Here is a 17,883-nt window from a genome sequence, read left to right on the forward strand (position 1 = left end):
TTCCGGTTTCCCTGATAATAACGTTGGACTTACAGGTTCAATCATATTTCTGCAACTAATTCCCAAAAATTCAGTTCGTCGGGACACTCTATTCTACAACAACATAAACACACCACACATTAGTCATAAACAGCTGTTAAGGATTAAATAAAAATCAGGAGAAGATTGTTTTGTTCACGCTGAAAAAAACTAAATTAAAAATTAAGTGTTTACAAAAACATTTGATTTAATGAAAAAAGGCTATAGAGGTTGAAATGCGTATAACATCAAATCGTTAATAATTTTAAAAAAAATTGCTGCGAAAAGCTTAATTACCCTATAATAATGAGCGTCATTGGCAAACAATTAAATACACTACAATCAACAAATAAATCAAACTCAGTTGATAATGACAAAATAATACACATATGCTCTATTACTCCAGAAGATGTGTTACGTCTTAATAAAATAAGCGAAGATTACCTATGCTCTCCTAGTGCGAACATATATGAAATTGATTTTACGCGTTTTAAAATTCGAGATATGGAAAGTGGAGCTATACTCTTTGAAATAGCTAAGCCACCAAGTGAACAATTTAATGACGGCAACATTGATAATGTGACAGCAGCAGCGGAAGAGCTTAGCTTGGAGGAAAGTTCTGACCCAAATGCTGGAAGATATGTTCGCTATCAATTTACTCCAGCATTTCTTAATTTAAAAACTGTTGGCGCAACGTAATTTAATTTTGTTTCAATGTTAAATATTTAAATCTGGCATGCATAAATTCTATTTATTTTTCTTATATAGCGTTGAATTTACTGTTGGAAGCAACCCTGTAAACAAATTTAGAATGATTGAACGCCATTTCTTTCGGGATAGGTTGTTGAAAACGTTTGATTTCGAGTTTGGATACTGTATACCTCATTCCAAAAACAGTTGTGAACATATATACGAATTTCCAAATCTTCCCCCGGACCTAAGTAAGTATTTGTTTAAAAAACATCTTCCATATGTGTAACTAAAAAGTTTTATAAAGGTCCTAGCAAACCCAGTGCGCTAGTAAAATGAAAATAAATTGAAACATAAATATGGGCCCTATTCCATAAAACAACTTTGCACTTATCAAATTTTTGATCAATTTGCAAAACTTTATGTTCCTCAGAACCAGCGTTGCCGCTTTGGTCCAATTGGACCAAAATTGGTAGTTTGAAGTTAACAAATTGACTTTTGGTAGTTTGGTTGGTTTGTTCCGATATTTGTGGTATTTTGGTAGGCTACGATATTTCTGAATACAGAAGTATTTTTAAGAACAAAATAATTAAAATAACGAAAAAACTACATATTTGCAAAATATGAAGAAAGCATTTTCTAAAATATTTAGTTTAGTCAGGTAAATGTGTATTTATTTAGTAGTGTTGAGTTCAAAAAATGCGTAAGGGCTCTCAAAACTTTTATTTTCTAATAATATGTGTTAAACTCTGCTTCAATATCATTCTTCCTCTGGATAATTTTATAGCAGCAATAATATAATTTTAACTATTAATTTTGAAACGAATTCATATAGCATTTCTCAAATATTTTAAATTTGGTAGGTTTTGGTAGGCTTTGGTAGTTTTTAATTACAAATTTGGTAGGAAAAATATTTTATGAGTGGCAACGCTGCTCAGAACTATAAAATTTGAAAAGTGATAAGTTGAATTTGCAAAGTTTTTGCAATTTTTATATTCTCTTTGCAATTTCTGTTCCATGTATGTTCTCTTGTTCAAAGTGCAAAGTTAATATTGAAAAGCAAAGATTTTGCAAATAATTATGCTGTTTCGTTCCACAAAAACTGTAAATTCTATTTCTGGAAAGCAAATTTAGATAAGTTTTTCAAAAATTTGCAATGTAAACGATCGCTTTACAAATTCATATTGTTATAACTACACCATTTTTCATTGAAATTGAGAACATTATACATGATATTGAGAAATATCCAAATGAAATTGAGAATTTCCATTTTAAATTGAGAAAATTTCAAATGAAATTGAGAATTTCCATTTTAAATTGAGAAAATTCCAATTGAAATTGAGAATTTGCATTTTAAATTGAGAAAATTCCAAATGAAATTGAGAATTACCATTTTAAATTCAGAAAATTCCAAATGAACTTCCATTTCAAATTGAGAAAATTCCAAATGAAATTGAGAATTTCAATATGAAATTGAGAAAATTCCAAATGAAATTGAGAAATTCCATTTCAAATTGAGAAAATTCCAATTGAAATTGAGAATTTCCATTTGAAATTGAGAAAATTCCAAATGAAATTGTGAAAATTCTAATTGAAATTAAGAAAATTCCAAATGAAATTCAGAAAATTTTAACAATGTATGTATTTTTTGAAGAAAGGAAAAAATAAATGCCAAAAAGTTTTATGGGAATACGTGTCATATGAAAGAATGTAAAAGTTAAGGATTATCAGAAGCATTTTTATATTTTATGCAAAACATAATCCAGGAATTTCATACAACATACAAGAATGACTCTTGTACAGTTTTAAAGTTAGAATAAATGACAAATTTTTTTGAACCATTTTAAAAAAATTTCGGCTAATAAACAAAAAACTTTTAAGACTGAAGTAGAAGACTTTTTAAAAACAGCGGTCAGCTATTTAGAAAATCGTTTTTTTTAAAAATAGCATTTTTAAATTTAAAATAAAAACATATTTTCATGGGTAGATTTACAAAAACTTCCGCAAAACCTTCAAATATCTGAAGAAATAGATAACGACAAACTTAACATATATCGATTACTGCAGCCTTCGTGAAGTTTATAAACAAATACCGAGAGATTTGTCAAATGATATGGTCCTATTTTATTACCAAATGTGAAAGGAATGAATTCGAGAATTTAAGAAATGTCATATGTTTCGTATTTTCAGTACCAGTAAGCAAAGCTATTTGTGAAAGAGTTTTTACTATTTTAAACAATCTTTATACTAAAGAAATAAACCGAATGTCATTCGACCTGATTAGAGCTGGAATATTAATACGAACAAATTTAGAGGAAGTTTGAAAAGATTTTCAAAATGGTTTACAAACCTCTAGGTTTAGAATTGGCTAACCCCCAGTAACACGAAGTCTAGTTATGCCTTAACTAAGAGTTATACTGTCGGTTAAAATTATTTCTGTATGAAAACTGTCAGTATAACTATTAATTAAAACATAACCAGACTTCGTGTATTTAATAATATACATATGTATATGACGGACTGAAGCGAACAAATTTAAGTTTAGTTAAATAAATTTCAAGGAATAAAATGAAAATATTTAATTGTGATTCTAATTTTTTAAATAACTGCTAAAAAAATGGATATTTTCAATGAAAATATAATTTGTTTGTACAATGTTTTAAAGAAAATTGTATATAGAAAAAAACGAGACATTACTTGTTAAAATCGGTTTAAATTTGCAAAAGTTTATAAACTTTTTCGAAAAAGTTTTTGACACAATTTGTAATGTACTCAACAAAACCTATAACGCACGCTTTGTAGTTTTCCATGTTTCCATGTACCGTGTAATACAAATATATGTTGATTACAATGGATAAAAATATATTTTAATAAAAATTATTTACACAAAATCAAAATTAACATTTTCTCAGTAATTTTTTTAATGTCCAGTTTTTTTGATTTGTCCAGCTTTTTGCTTTTTGCAAATCTGAATCTGGCAACCCTAATTGCAATGCATAGTGTTCATAAACGCAATGCTTGTCCATGCGCAGCATCTGTCAAATTTGTGAACTGTTTTTATTTATGATTCTTTACAAAACATGCGTTCATGAATATCACAAAGTATTGCTTTGCCTTGTAATTGCTTTGCATTACTGCGTTTATGAAGTCGGCTATACTTTAAACAAAAAACATATGTACACAGTTTTATTAACCAACAGGTATATCTTGCAATTCCAAATCGCTTTGGTGGAATGATGTTGTATGTTGTATAGCTCTACTGCGATATCCAGTAGTTACAGGACTTGGAATCGTTAATTAATTCTTGATGATATAAAATCCTCTGCTCTCCTACATTAGGAGGATTTACGGTTGGTGTATTCATCTGTGACTTCACAATACTTTTGATTTTGGACCAAATTATTTCAATAGGGTTAAGCATTGGTGATTAGGGACTCAATGTGGCAAGGGGCATTGTCACATACTAAAACGAGTTCAGATAACTGATTATTAGGGTGGCCCTTAATAAACGAAGGTTGGATTTTGGCCATTCTCACCCCCAGTTTGATGAACATTAGTAAAAAAAAACATCCTGAAAAATTTTTAGGTAAATCGGTTAGGATTAAGACGTGCCCAAGCCTTCTGAAGTTTTGAGATGTATTTACTCACTGGGGATCAAGACTTGTAACACCGAAAGGTCGCGCTTTGTTTAATACAATTTCTAACTTGAATTTGAATGTGCTGTCGAGCGGAGAACCAACATACTGGCCTACTGACCCAAGCAAAATACCCGATGTCATTGATTTTGCAGTTACAAAAATTTTACCAATGGAACTAATGCAGGTTAAATCTTCATTAGAATTATCCTCGGATCACTCACCCACCTTCGTTACTCTATTGAACCCCCTAGAAATAGTATCCCCGACTGGTCACTCTGCAATATCAAGCACGAAAATAAATTGGTTGAAATATAGAAAATATATTAGCACACACAGTACAGAAAATATATCGCTAAGAACACCAGAAGATATCGATATCTCACTAAAAAATTTTGAACAAAACTTAAAACTTGCTGTTGAACACGCCACTCAAATAACCCAACAAATAAGATACAATAGACTCTATTCTGCAGACATTGAACAGTTATTAGCTGAAAAAAGAAGAGTTCGCAACTCTACAGATCCCCTCAACTTAAAACGGAGCTTAGAAAATGTCGCAAACGCCTCATGCTTCTTCACAAACGCAAAACTGACTCAATAAATATCTGGAGAACTTAGATGCCACCCAGTACTCAAATTACTCTCTATGGCGAGCTACAAAAAAATTAAAAAGTCCTGTTATGAGCAGACCTCCTCTACGTAATTCTAGTGGAGGCTGGGCGAAAGGAAACCTGTTTGTTAGTCATCTAAAGAATGTATTTTCCCCAAACGAGTCAAACGACATAATAGAGTTACCACCTACATTACCCCATATTACTACAGCTGAACCACTTCGTTTTGAGATTTCAGAGATTAACAAGGCTATTGTTGATTTAAACTCCAAAAAATCACCTGGTATTGATAAAATCAGTAACAAGATGCTCCTCGAGCTACCCCAAATTGCATTAAGAATAATCCTATTTATTTTTAATGCTATATTACGCCTTGAATATTATCCACCAAAATGGAAGGTTTCTTTAGTTACAATGATACCTAAGCCGGGAAAAGATCACAGTAAAGTAGAATCATATAGACCCATTAGCCTATTGTCAAATATATCAAAGCTATTCGAAAAACTGTTAATGCACAAGTTAAAGCCGATAGTGAATCATTTTGATTGTATTCCAACTCATCAATTCGGATTTCGAGAAAAACATAACACCATATAACAAACTCACAGGTTGGTAGAAATCATATCCAAGACATTTGAAGAAAAAAAATATTGTTCTGCACTCTTCATCGACGTTTCGCAAGCCTTCGACAAAGTACGGCATGAAGGATTATCGATAAAAATAAAACAATATTTACCAGTGAACACACACAAGCTTGTAGAAAGTTATTTAAGTCATCGAAAGTTCGTTCTTAAAGAGGGAGACTTCATAAGTTCACAACAGCCTATTGAAGCAGGCGTACCCCAAGGAAGTATACTTTGTCCCTTCCTATATTTGCTATATACTTGTGATATGCCTACAAACAGTCGAACCCACATATCTACTTTTGCTGCTGATACAGCTATACTAGCCATTCATGAAAACCCCCAAGAAGCATCAGTACTGTTACAAGACCATATACTCGACATAGAAAGGTGGTTAAAACAATGGAGAATAAAAGTAAACGAGCAAAAATGTATACATCTTACATTCACATTGCGTAGAGAATCGTGCCCTCCAATCCTAATAAATAATCATATAATACCTCAACAAACTGAAGATAAATATCTAGGTCTGCATCTAGACCGACGTCTTACCTGGAAAAAGCATATAGATACGAAATTGACTCAAATGAAGTTAAAATTACTACAAATTTACTGGTTAATTGGTAAAAACTCGAGATTGAGTTTAGATTGCAAACTTTTGCTGTACAGCTCAATAATAAAACACTTATGGTGCTATGGAATTCAATTATGGGGCACGGCCTCAGCTACTAATATTGAAAAAATTCAAAGATTCCAAAATAAAATATTACGAATGATAACAGCAGCGCCTTGGTATGTGAGAAATATTAACATTCATAAGGACCTAGGTGTCTCCCTGGTGAAAAATGAAATAAAAAAACAAGCGGAGTCATATTTTAAAAAGTTAGAAGTTCACCCAAACCCACTTGCACGAACATTAATGAGAAGTAATGGCTACATCCGACTAAGAAGAAGGAATCCAACAGACCTGCGCTAATGATAGGATCTATAAATTAAACATAATTTTTCGTCCAACTGTGGTGGTACGTAAATAAAAAATAATATTTAGATTTAAGATTTGAACAAATTATTGATAGTTCACATCAAAGAATAATAACAAGAAGTGAAACGCTGTCAAAAAAAACCTAAGTCGGTTGTTATAAAAAACCTAACTCTATGCATGTATTGGTAACATTTTGTTTATATGTATTAGTTTTCAAACCACTTTCACCACACTCCTCAAACACACAGAGTTGTAAAAAAGCGACCTTAAAAATTATAACAAAATTTTATTACAATTAAATTTAAAAAATTCAAACAATTCTGAAATGATTTAATGTATATTTGAACTGGAAAGATTATATAATTCGATTTTTCTTCTTTTTATTCCATAATTTCTGCAAAAATTAAATCTGTTTGAACTTTTTATTAATTTTCAATACCAAATTTTACAAGTGTGTTTTTTCAGTTTTAATTTCAACACCAAAAATTAAAAGTCAAAATAATTAAAAAAAATATTTTTCGTTTGTGCAAAATATACATGTTTCGGTTACTTTAATGGTTTATATGTGTGGAAAAAAATAAAATAATATTATGTGTCTGTGAAAAAGTGTGTTAGAATTGCAATTTTATTGCAATTTTCAAGAAAAAGTTTTGAAGTCAAATCTCTCTCTCAAGTGTGTTGAATTCACTTACTACTTGTATGTGAGAAGAGAGAGAAGTTGTTGTTGTAGAAAAATTGAGAGGCTTCCCTTCTTGTTATTCTTTGGTTCACATTATTTTGTGAAGATACAATAAATAAAATATGAAATAAAAAAAATAAAAAAATTGATTGACAAGAGGAAAAAATTAATTTTTTTTTAGTTTTTGTAAAAATTTTGCCATTAAAAAATTACTTTTGCAATTTAATTTAAAAGAATAGAAATCTGTACGTAATTGTCGTTCTAATGACATATAAAAAACAGAAATTGGTCAAAAAATGTTAAAGTTATTAAAAATTCGCCAGGCCACTAACGTGTCTCAGGCAACTAGAACAAGAAATTTAGTAACAAAATTAACATATTTTTTTTATAAAAGCTCATTTTTACTTCAAAAATACCCATATTTACTTGTATATGAGTTTTTGTCTTCGTAGGATACCGTTAACCTATTCGCAGGTATGACCAAAAAAATAAAATATTTTTAACGGCAGTTTCAAAACTCCATTTACAAATTTTTAAAAATTTTGTTAAACAAATTTTAGAATTTTTTGATCATCTGGATTTATTTAGAATATAATAGGGAATAAAAACGTGAAAAAATTATGAAAATATCTCTTAAATTTTTCCGTACCTGCGATTTAAATTTTCGAGAAAAAAAAACAATTATTTGGCAATTTTTGGCGAATGAGCTCTATTTCCTTTTTAATTTAAAAGGATCGCCATTTTTTGGACACTTTCCGCAATTACCAACGTCTATTTCTTATTTTTGGAAAACATATTTAAAAAATAATAAGGTGCGTACTTGAATTTCTTTATAAAAAAGTGCAGTGAATTTTGTAAAAGAAAAGTGTTTTTTATTTATTTTGTTTATTAAAAATAAAAGTGTTTAAACAAACACTCACATATACGTACATATTAGTTAAAATATTACTGTGTGTTTGTTGTAGTTGGTCGCTTTTCCAACCCTCACTTTATTTGACACTTGCTTTGTGTTTCGTTTTCTACTACTAGAAAATATCAACAGCGCGCTGCAGCGGGTTTGTTTACGTGGACGGACAGAATTATAGAAACTAATTTAATTTTGATAATTTGCTCATTTTTTGTGACAAAATAAAGATCTTTCGAGTTTTAAACGAAAAAAAAATTAATTAAAATTAATATTATTAATTGTGCTTATTAATAAATAACAAGTGGTGGAAATAGTGTTGTGTTTTTTGTTGATATTAAATAAATACATAGATATTAGTGTTTGCTTTTTCTTCTTCTTCATATTAACACAAAGTATACTTTGTGATATTAAAGTGGTCACTCTACTGTCGGTCAGTTTGACTATTATTGCGTTTGATTAAATTTGACAAAATTAATTTTTGTGTAATATTGATCAAATTTGTGAAAATTAATTTGTAGTGATTTGATCTGGCAACCCCAAGTATGTCAGTTATTGTAACTGGATTGACGCTAACTTTACTCCATTCCTTGTTCGATCGCCATTTGTAAGAGGACAAAAAAATCTTGTAATAAAATAAAACACGTGTGTGAAACACAAAATAAATAAAATTATAAAATATTAAATCATTAAAATTCAGGTGTGGGGTACACACACGCTTGCCGTAAAATAAATTATTGTTTGGAATAATATTTGTGAGTGTACATTTGTTTGGTAATGGCTGCACGTCTTACAAGGCAAGAAATTTTAGAAGCCCTTACTGAGAAGGGAGTTAATTACCCATCATCGGCCACCATTGCTCAGTTGCGTACTTTGTACGAACAGGAGATATCCGCTGGTAGAATGTCTATGTCAGTAAAGGATACCGAGGATATTTTGCCGGCACTAGGTGCTGCCAGCATGTGCCCGGGTGCAAAGGCATCCGCACCAACCAGTATTGAAAGTACACTGCATAATACCAAAAACGCTGCCACAGTGCCACCTGCTGCCCCTAAGCCACATAGTGAGATACCTGCTGATGAAATTACGCTTGATGCATTAATGCTGCCTGCCGCTACAGTGCCTGCCGATGAAGCAAAATCAATTGAAAATCCTGCCGAACAGATGCCTTATGTAACTGAGGGTTCTGGAGACATGTTGTCCTCGGAAAGTATGCCTGCCGACAATCAGTCATACAATAAAATCAGCGCTTATGCTAACACCCCGCTGCTAAATTTTTTAGCGCTTTCAAGTGAAGTAAGTACTATGCCTCAACCGACAGCTGCGGTCAGAACTGATGCCATAGGTTACTTATCAAAAGTAACCACCCCTACGAAGTTTTATGCTGACCCGGTGGTTCATTCTGCAGCCTCGTCGCAAAAAACTAATGCCGTCCCATCTGCCAACATGGATGATCCACTAGAGGCCGAATTAAAAACTTTGCAGTTGCGACTACAGATATTACGTGCCCAGGAAGAGATTCGGACCATTGAGGCAAATACAAATGGTCAAAGACGCCATATAGATTTAGGTGAGATTGATGCTGTTGTCCCACCATTCAGTGGTGATGACCACTATGATGTCATCAAGTGGTTTACACAATTTGAAGATTATACCGAGATGTGTGGGTACAGTGATAGAGAGCGATGCCTTGGGCTGCGACGCCGGCTTCTGGGAACGGCGAAAAATTTTGTATTCAACTTGGGCCCAATTGAATATTCACAACTGAAGTCAAGGTTGATCAAAGTGTTCCGACGTACGGTCACGCGACAGGAGGTGTATCGTCAGTTACAAGCACGTAAGCTCCTACCGACGGAATCATCCTTAAGCTATGTGATAGCAATGCAGACAATTGCAAATCAGTCCACTATTGAAGAACAGGAGCTGGTGGATTTGATTATTGACGGTATACCAGAGTCTGGGAGTCACATTACATTTTTATATGGGGCGAGCACAATGGAAGAATTAATTCGTCGCCTTGACCGCTTCGAGCAGCGACGCCGTCATACTGCTTTAACTTCGAAAAGGTTGGGGGCTGACACAAAAATAAGTTCCAGTATTAAAATGAATCCTGCCGTTCAACAAGGTGTTGCCAAAACTGCGGAAGATGCCATAAGGTGCTACAATTGCTCGCAGTATGGACATTACCAGAGTAAATGCCCTAAGCCTATCAGACCACCAAATTCGTGTTTCTATTGTGGTGTAGTGGGCCATTACCGCCAGAACTGCCCGAAAAGAAGTCGTTCCTTAGCTGCTGTTGTTGGTGACGATGAGGACAAAGCGGACCCAGTGGACGCATTCCAAATGGTGAGTGTTGCCTTTAATATTGAAGATAAGTGCACTGAATTAAAGTCAATTATTTCCCTTTTTGATTCTGGTAGTCCGGTTAGTTGCATAAAGAAGTCCATATTACCGTTTGCAGTCAATAGTGAGAAGACCGTTTCGTCATTTCGAGGAGTTGGTCGGAGTAGAATAAATTTCTTTGGTGTAGTTAAATGTAAAATAATGTTTAAAGGTTCTGTAGTAATACATAACTGTTTTGTATTGCCTGATGAGGAGGCGGTCGTACCACTGTTGATTGGTCGGGATATACTTTCTAAATTAAATATTAAACTATGTCGTTTGAAGAAAAGATATGATAAAGAAATGCTTTTGAATTTAAATTTAAATAAATCTGAAATAAGTGAACCAGTTTCAAGTGCACTTAAATCTTTTAATATTTGTAGAAGCCCACGAGGGAAGGGGGAAAAGATTCTAGCTATTAATGACAAAAACGAAATCCTCAATTTGCCTTTTTCTGATGTAAACGGTTTAGAAAATGGTAATTTTGATTTATTGAATGTTGCTACTACTTCTGAACGGTTGGGTGCATGTGTCACAATTCCTGGTTGTGATGGGGACTTGGTCGAATATTCGGGTGACCTTATGGATACAAATGGGCCTGATTTAGGAGGTGGAATTGACATTGACCCTAATCTAGGTCAATGTGATGTTGATATTATTAAGGGGGTGCTAACTGAGTGTTATTTCGATGTGACGGACATTAGGCGGGAGGAAGGGGAATATTCCATGCAAATACGTTTGATTAATGACGTCCCGGTATTCAGTGCACCCAGGAGATTATCTCATCGGGAGCGTGAGGAGGTTAGGGAAACACTTAATCGCTTGTCGCAACAGGGCATAATAAGGCCTAGTGAGTCCCCATATGCTTCCCCATTAGTATTGGTGAGGAAAAAGAATGGCACACTGCGAATGTGTGTTGATTATCGCGCCCTTAATAGAATAACGCTTAGGGACAATTTTCCGTTACCTGTAATCGAGGATTGTCTGGAGTACTTAGGGAATAAGAGGTATTTTAGTACCCTTGATTTGAAAGAGGGGTTTCACCAGGTCAGGGTTCATCCTGATTCAATTAAGTATACTGCTTTTGTTACGCCGTTTGGGCAATATGAGTTTTGTTATATGCCATATGGCTTACGCAACGCGCCTGCGGTATTTCAGAGGTTTATAACCATGGTATTGAGGGAACTTGTGGATGCTGGGAAGGTTGTAGTGTACATGGATGATATTATTATAGCAACTGAGGATATTAGAGATCACGTTGAGATATTGCGTAAGGTTTTACTTCTGTTGAGCGGACATGGGTTGAATATGGTTTAATATTGAAGATAAGTGCACTGAATTAAAGTCAATTATTTCCCTTTTTGATTCTGGTAGTCCGGTTAGTTGCATAAAGAAGTCCATATTACCGTTTGCAGTCAATAGTGAGAAGACCGTTTCGTCATTTCGAGGAGTTGGTCGGAGTAGAATAAATTTCTTTGGTGTAGTTAAATGTAAAATAATGTTTAAAGGTTCTGTAGTAATACATAACTGTTTTGTATTGCCTGATGAGGAGGCGGTCGTACCACTGTTGATTGGTCGGGATATACTTTCTAAATTAAATATTAAACTATGTCGTTTGAAGAAAAGATATGATAAAGAAATGCTTTTGAATTTAAATTTAAATAAATCTGAAATAAGTGAACCAGTTTCAAGTGCACTTAAATCTTTTAATATTTGTAGAAGCCCACGAGGGAAGGGGGAAAAGATTCTAGCTATTAATGACAAAAACGAAATCCTCAATTTGCCTTTTTCTGATGTAAACGGTTTAGAAAATGGTAATTTTGATTTATTGAATGTTGCTACTACTTCTGAACGGTTGGGTGCATGTGTCACAATTCCTGGTTGTGATGGGGACTTGGTCGAATATTCGGGTGACCTTATGGATACAAATGGGCCTGATTTAGGAGGTGGAATTGACATTGACCCTAATCTAGGTCAATGTGATGTTGATATTATTAAGGGGGTGCTAACTGAGTGTTATTTCGATGTGACGGACATTAGGCGGGAGGAAGGGGAATATTCCATGCAAATACGTTTGATTAATGACGTCCCGGTATTCAGTGCACCCAGGAGATTATCTCATCGGGAGCGTGAGGAGGTTAGGGAAACACTTAATCGCTTGTCGCAACAGGGCATAATAAGGCCTAGTGAGTCCCCATATGCTTCCCCATTAGTATTGGTGAGGAAAAAGAATGGCACACTGCGAATGTGTGTTGATTATCGCGCCCTTAATAGAATAACGCTTAGGGACAATTTTCCGTTACCTGTAATCGAGGATTGTCTGGAGTACTTAGGGAATAAGAGGTATTTTAGTACCCTTGATTTGAAAGAGGTGTTTCACCAGGTCAGGGTTCATCCTGATTCAATTAAGTATACTGCTTTTGTTACGCCGTTTGGGCAATATGAGTTTTGTTATATGCCATATGGCTTACGCAACGCGCCTGCGGTATTTCAGAGGTTTATAACCATGGTATTGAGGGAACTTGTGGATGCTGGGAAGGTTGTAGTGTACATGGATGATATTATTATAGCAACTGAGGATATTAGAGATCACGTTGAGATATTGCGTAAGGTTTTACTTCTGTTGAGCGGACATGGGTTGAATTTGAATCTAGGGAAATGTAAATTTGGGTATAGTGAACTTGATTATTTAGGATTTCACGTTAGTCAAATGGGAATTCGGCCGAATGGGGATCATATAGTGACGATTCGAGATTATCCGATCCCTACAAACGCCAAAGAGGTTCAGCGATGTTTGGGTTTATTTTCGTACTTTCGGCGCTTTGTTCCAAATTTTTCGAGAATCGCTAGACCACTTACGGACCTTACAAAAAGGGACTCTGTATTTGAGTGGACAGAGGCTTGTACCGACGCATTTTGTGAACTAAAGGATAGGTTGATTCATGCGCCTGTTCTAGCAGTGTATAGTCCTTTTCGAGACACTGAGCTGCATACTGATGCCAGTTCGCGAGGGTTTGGATCAGTACTTCTGCAGAGACAAGTGGATGGGAAATTTCATCCCGTTGCGTATTATTCTAAGTCTGCCTCGGAAGCTGAGTCTAGGTACCATAGTTTCGAATTGGAAACACTGGCGGTCATATACGCGCTAAGGAGGTTTAGGATATTTTTGGAGGGAGTAAGGTTCACAATAGTTACGGATTGCAGTTCACTGGCACTTACGTTGGGGAAGAAATTGATGAATCCTCGTATCGCTCGTTGGGCCTTGGAACTAGAGAATTACGATTATGTAATACAGCACCGGAAAGGTGAGAGGATGGCTCACGTTGATGCACTGAGTCGCACTCCCATCGCCGTAATTATGGATGGATCTGATGTGGATGTAAATATTCAAATAGTTCAAAGTAGGGACCAGGACATATTGGGAATTCGTAACAAACTAGAGAACGGGGATGTGGAAGGCTACTTCTTGGAGAACGGGTTGGTGTTTCGGCGGGGAACACAAGGGCAGAATCAATTATATGTACCTAAGGAGATGGAGGAGAATATTATTAGGCTCACGCACGAGAAGTATGGTCATGTTGGGGTGGAGAAGTGTATCAATCAGATTAGTAAACACTATTGGTTTCCAGGTATGAGGGGAAAGATAAATCACTTTATCCGGAATTGTTTAAAGTGTATTTATTATTCTACATCCAACCGTAAGAATGAGAGGCATTTGTATAATATTGAAAAAAGGCCTGTTCCTTTTGATACGCTGCACGTCGATCATTTCGGACCGTTACCGGCTATAAATTCCAAGAGGAAACATGTGTTAGTGGTAGTGGATTCGTTCACGAAGTTTGTCAGGCTTTACGCCGTAAACTCCCCGGGGACCAAGGAGGTATGTTGTGCTCTGACCAAGTATTTTGAGAATTATAGTAGACCGAGGCGTATAATTAGTGACCGGGGGTCGTGTTTCACTTCTAGCGAATTTGAGCGTTTTGTGTCCGAGCGTAACGTCGCACATGTGAGGGTGTCGGTTGCCTCACCGCAATCGAATGGCCAAGTAGAAAGGGTGAATCGCGACTTAAGGGCAATGCTAGCCAAATTGACTGAGCCGATTGATCATGCTAATTGGGTTGAAAAGCTGACTTTGGTGGAATTCGCTATTAATAATACCGTGCACAGTACTACTAAACAGACACCGAGCGTAATGTTGTTTGGGGTGGAGCAAAGGGGGGAGATTCTAGACGAACTCACCGAACATTTGCAGGAGGTTTTTGATAGGGAGAGGGTTGACCTTGATGCTATACGAGCCTCGGCAGAGGGGGCAGTTAAGAAGTCTCAGGAATATAACGCACAGTATTATGACCGAAGCCACAGGGCTGCCAGGAAATTTGAAGTAGGTGATTTAGTAGTTATTAGGAATGTTGACACTACTACTGGTACCAATAAGAAGTTTATTCCTAAATACCGAGGACCCTATATCGTTCAGAAGTACGTTGGCAATGATCGCTATGAGATAACTGACGTTGAAAATTTTCAAGTGACTCAAATGCCTTATAGGGGTATTATTGATTCAACACGGTTAAAGAAATGGCTGGAATCTAGTCCAAATGTGATTAATACCGCGTCGGGCTTCGAAGGCAACATTGACAATTGTACAGACTATGAGTATTTAGAAGACGAATGTGTAGATTATGAATTTCTCGATGAAGAAGGAATGGATTGAGGGGAGCAAGGTAGTCCAATCGAGGTCGATTGTTATGTCAGGTCGGCCGAAATTGTAGTGATTTGATCTGGCAACCCCAAGTATGTCAGTTATTGTAACTGGATTGACGCTAACTTTACTCCATTCCTTGTTCGATCGCCATTTGTAAGAGGACAAAAAAATCTTGTAATAAAATAAAACACGTGTGTGAAACACAAAATAAATAAAATTATAAAATATTAAATCATTAAAAATTACAATTTAATTTATTAAATATTATTTGAAAAAATCAGTTAGATTTTTTTTAATTTTAAAAGTAAAAAATTTTGGAAATTATTAATCAATAATAAATTAAAGTTGTTATTTTTAAACTTGTAATTTATATAAAAGAAAAAGTAGTAAACATGTCTATTACACCACTTGACCGTTTTATTAGAGCTTCGGATGCTCTTATCCAGTTTGAAGCCGAATTTAATAATACTCGCGAAGAAGTACATACTGCGTTCGCAATAGGGTTTCACAGAGATGATTTGAATAAGTTGTGGGACCTTGTTAAATCGACATATGAACAATGTCTAGATTATTTGACGACCTCTGATGATACTGAGGTGATGTGAGGCATTGATTTGTATTTCTTTGAGTGTACTTATATACTTTGTCTCAATTTGAAAATACTCAAAAATTGTATGAATATTTTCTAAGTATCTATGAAATTAAAAGCATACAAAATGTCATAGCAGAACAAGCAAGGTACAATTATTAGAAAGTACGTTCTCAATTATACATTCCCTATAACGTCAAACAAAAGAAAATTAGAAAAAAACAAAACGAAATGTCTAAGACAAAAATAAATTAATTAAACAGATTTTTGTGTATTTACTTTTTTTCGTGAAATATTTAATTCAAATTAAATTTTTTCCAAATAAATATGTGTTAGTTTTAATATAACGTGCAAAACATCGCGAAAACAAAATAAAAAGTGATGAGAGTAAATGCGTTATTTGACGTTGTAGGGGTAAATATTGAAAACTCTCCCTAATAATTGTACCTGGTTGGTTCTACCATGACAAAATGTTAGAATTTTTTCATTTGAAAATTAAATTCGAAAGGGAGTGAACCGATTTTATTTAATTTGAAATAATATTTTATATAAAGGAAGACAATTAAATAAACAATCGAAGAAGAAAATAATCTTCTATAAAGGACATTATTGTAGCATAATACTGAATTTTATCATTCTAAGGTAAGATCAAATTTATAGTGAAATATATGGTTTTTTGTGTAATTTTATATTACAAAGAAAAATTTCTCTTTAGATTTTGAAAATTTGTTCTCCAAATTACCTTTGTTCCAGTTAACATCCAGATTCGAGAATCAAGATATATTAAAGATTATTCAACTCAAACTTAAATAACTGTACGATGCTGTTTTTCAATTTTAAAGTACCAGAACCTTCAAATATTCTTTTACGTCGCTCATCAGCAGGAAAATATCCTAAACGGTTACGATCTATATATGACAAAAGGCCACCATAAGAGTGCTTTTTAAATACACAAAACAACTTTTATAAAGCTACTAAATTTGTCCACCAATTATCTGATTCTTCTTAAACTAACCATTATGTAAAATATTTTAATCCTTAAACTAATTCCCTAATTTTACCATTAACTAAAATACTTTAATTTCTTAAATCAATTCCTTAAAATAACTATTAACTAGAAGAAAAACTTTATTCTTAAATTAACGAAATATTCTTAAAACTAACTAACTACAAAAAAAAACTTATTTTTACTTAATTAATTACTTAAAACTTAACATCTTTAAAATTTAAAACAACATCTTTAATATTTAAAACTATTATCAAAATATGTAAATTTTTTTTAATTACATTATTTAGAATTGTATTTTTTTTTTACACAATCAATTTTGCTATTTATATTTGAGTGAAAATTATATTCTTATATACATAAATCTTCGATCATAATAATTTAAAGACATCCTCGAACTTCAGGCCTGAATTCATCGTGGAACATTTAAAAATTTGTGAGTTTTAAAATTTAAAATAATGAAATTTTCACTCTTATAAAATATAAAACAACCCCTATTTGTATATTTGTTCAACATTCAGATTATGAGTACAAAAAATATTTGAGTATTTTAATTTGAAAGTTTGAATTTTGAGTAAATATAAATACATTAATATATCCACACAAACATTTTAATATAAAATATACTAAAATAATGTAAATATGTAGTTTATGATTTATTTAGTTATTTTTATTTGTTTTATTTAAATAAACATTAATTTATGTTAAATTTTAAAATGAAATTAACAGCGTAAATTTGTTATCTTATTCCATGAACGGTTAACGGTGGTAGGTCAAGTAGTTTCTTATAGGGCTATTTAAGAGATAAATAAAATAGTATGGTAGGGTCTATAATAACAATGCGAATTCAAATGTTCCTAATAACTCTAATTCTGCCAATAATGACATCCCACGTAATTTGACTCCTTTGATTTCTTTACAAGAACCATTTATTGGTGAAAAAGTCTCTAATATTATTAGAAATTGGAAAGTTAAATCTTCTGGCTGTGAGGATCAAATGACAGTAGACGATTTTGTTTATAGAATAAATGTATTGACTACGAATAATCTGAATGGAAA

At 33.6% G+C, this 17,883-nt stretch overlaps 2 protein-coding genes across 3 annotated transcripts in view; both read left to right on the forward strand.

Annotated features, from left to right (window-relative positions):
• The first annotated feature begins 205 nt into the window (after positions 1–205).
• unc-119 (unc-119 lipid binding chaperone) overlaps positions 206–17,883 on the forward strand; it is a 91,842-nt gene continuing 74,164 nt past the window's right edge. Inside the window, exons 1-2 of the mRNA XM_065507498.1 lie at positions 206–713; positions 787–959. Coding sequence (XP_065363570.1) covers positions 325–713; positions 787–959 — 562 coding nt within the window. The 5' untranslated portion in view covers positions 206–324. The remainder of the gene's footprint in view (positions 714–786; positions 960–17,883) is intronic.
• On the forward strand, positions 8,669–12,223 carry LOC135957113 (uncharacterized). 2 transcript variants are annotated; one of them, XM_065507789.1, is made up of 2 exons: positions 8,669–10,491; positions 10,566–10,700. In XM_065507789.1, the coding sequence occupies exons 1-2, from the start codon at positions 8,923–8,925 to the stop codon at positions 10,572–10,574; spliced, it is 1,578 nt and encodes a 525-aa protein (XP_065363861.1). In that variant the 5' UTR covers positions 8,669–8,922; the 3' UTR covers positions 10,575–10,700. The 2 variants fall into 2 exon arrangements, with proteins under 2 accessions (XP_065363861.1, XP_065363860.1); XM_065507788.1 differs by having other exon boundaries at positions 8,669–12,223.

This window comes from Calliphora vicina, chromosome 4, assembly GCF_958450345.1.
Source record: "Calliphora vicina chromosome 4, idCalVici1.1, whole genome shotgun sequence".
NCBI lineage: Eukaryota > Metazoa > Arthropoda > Insecta > Diptera > Calliphoridae > Calliphora > Calliphora vicina.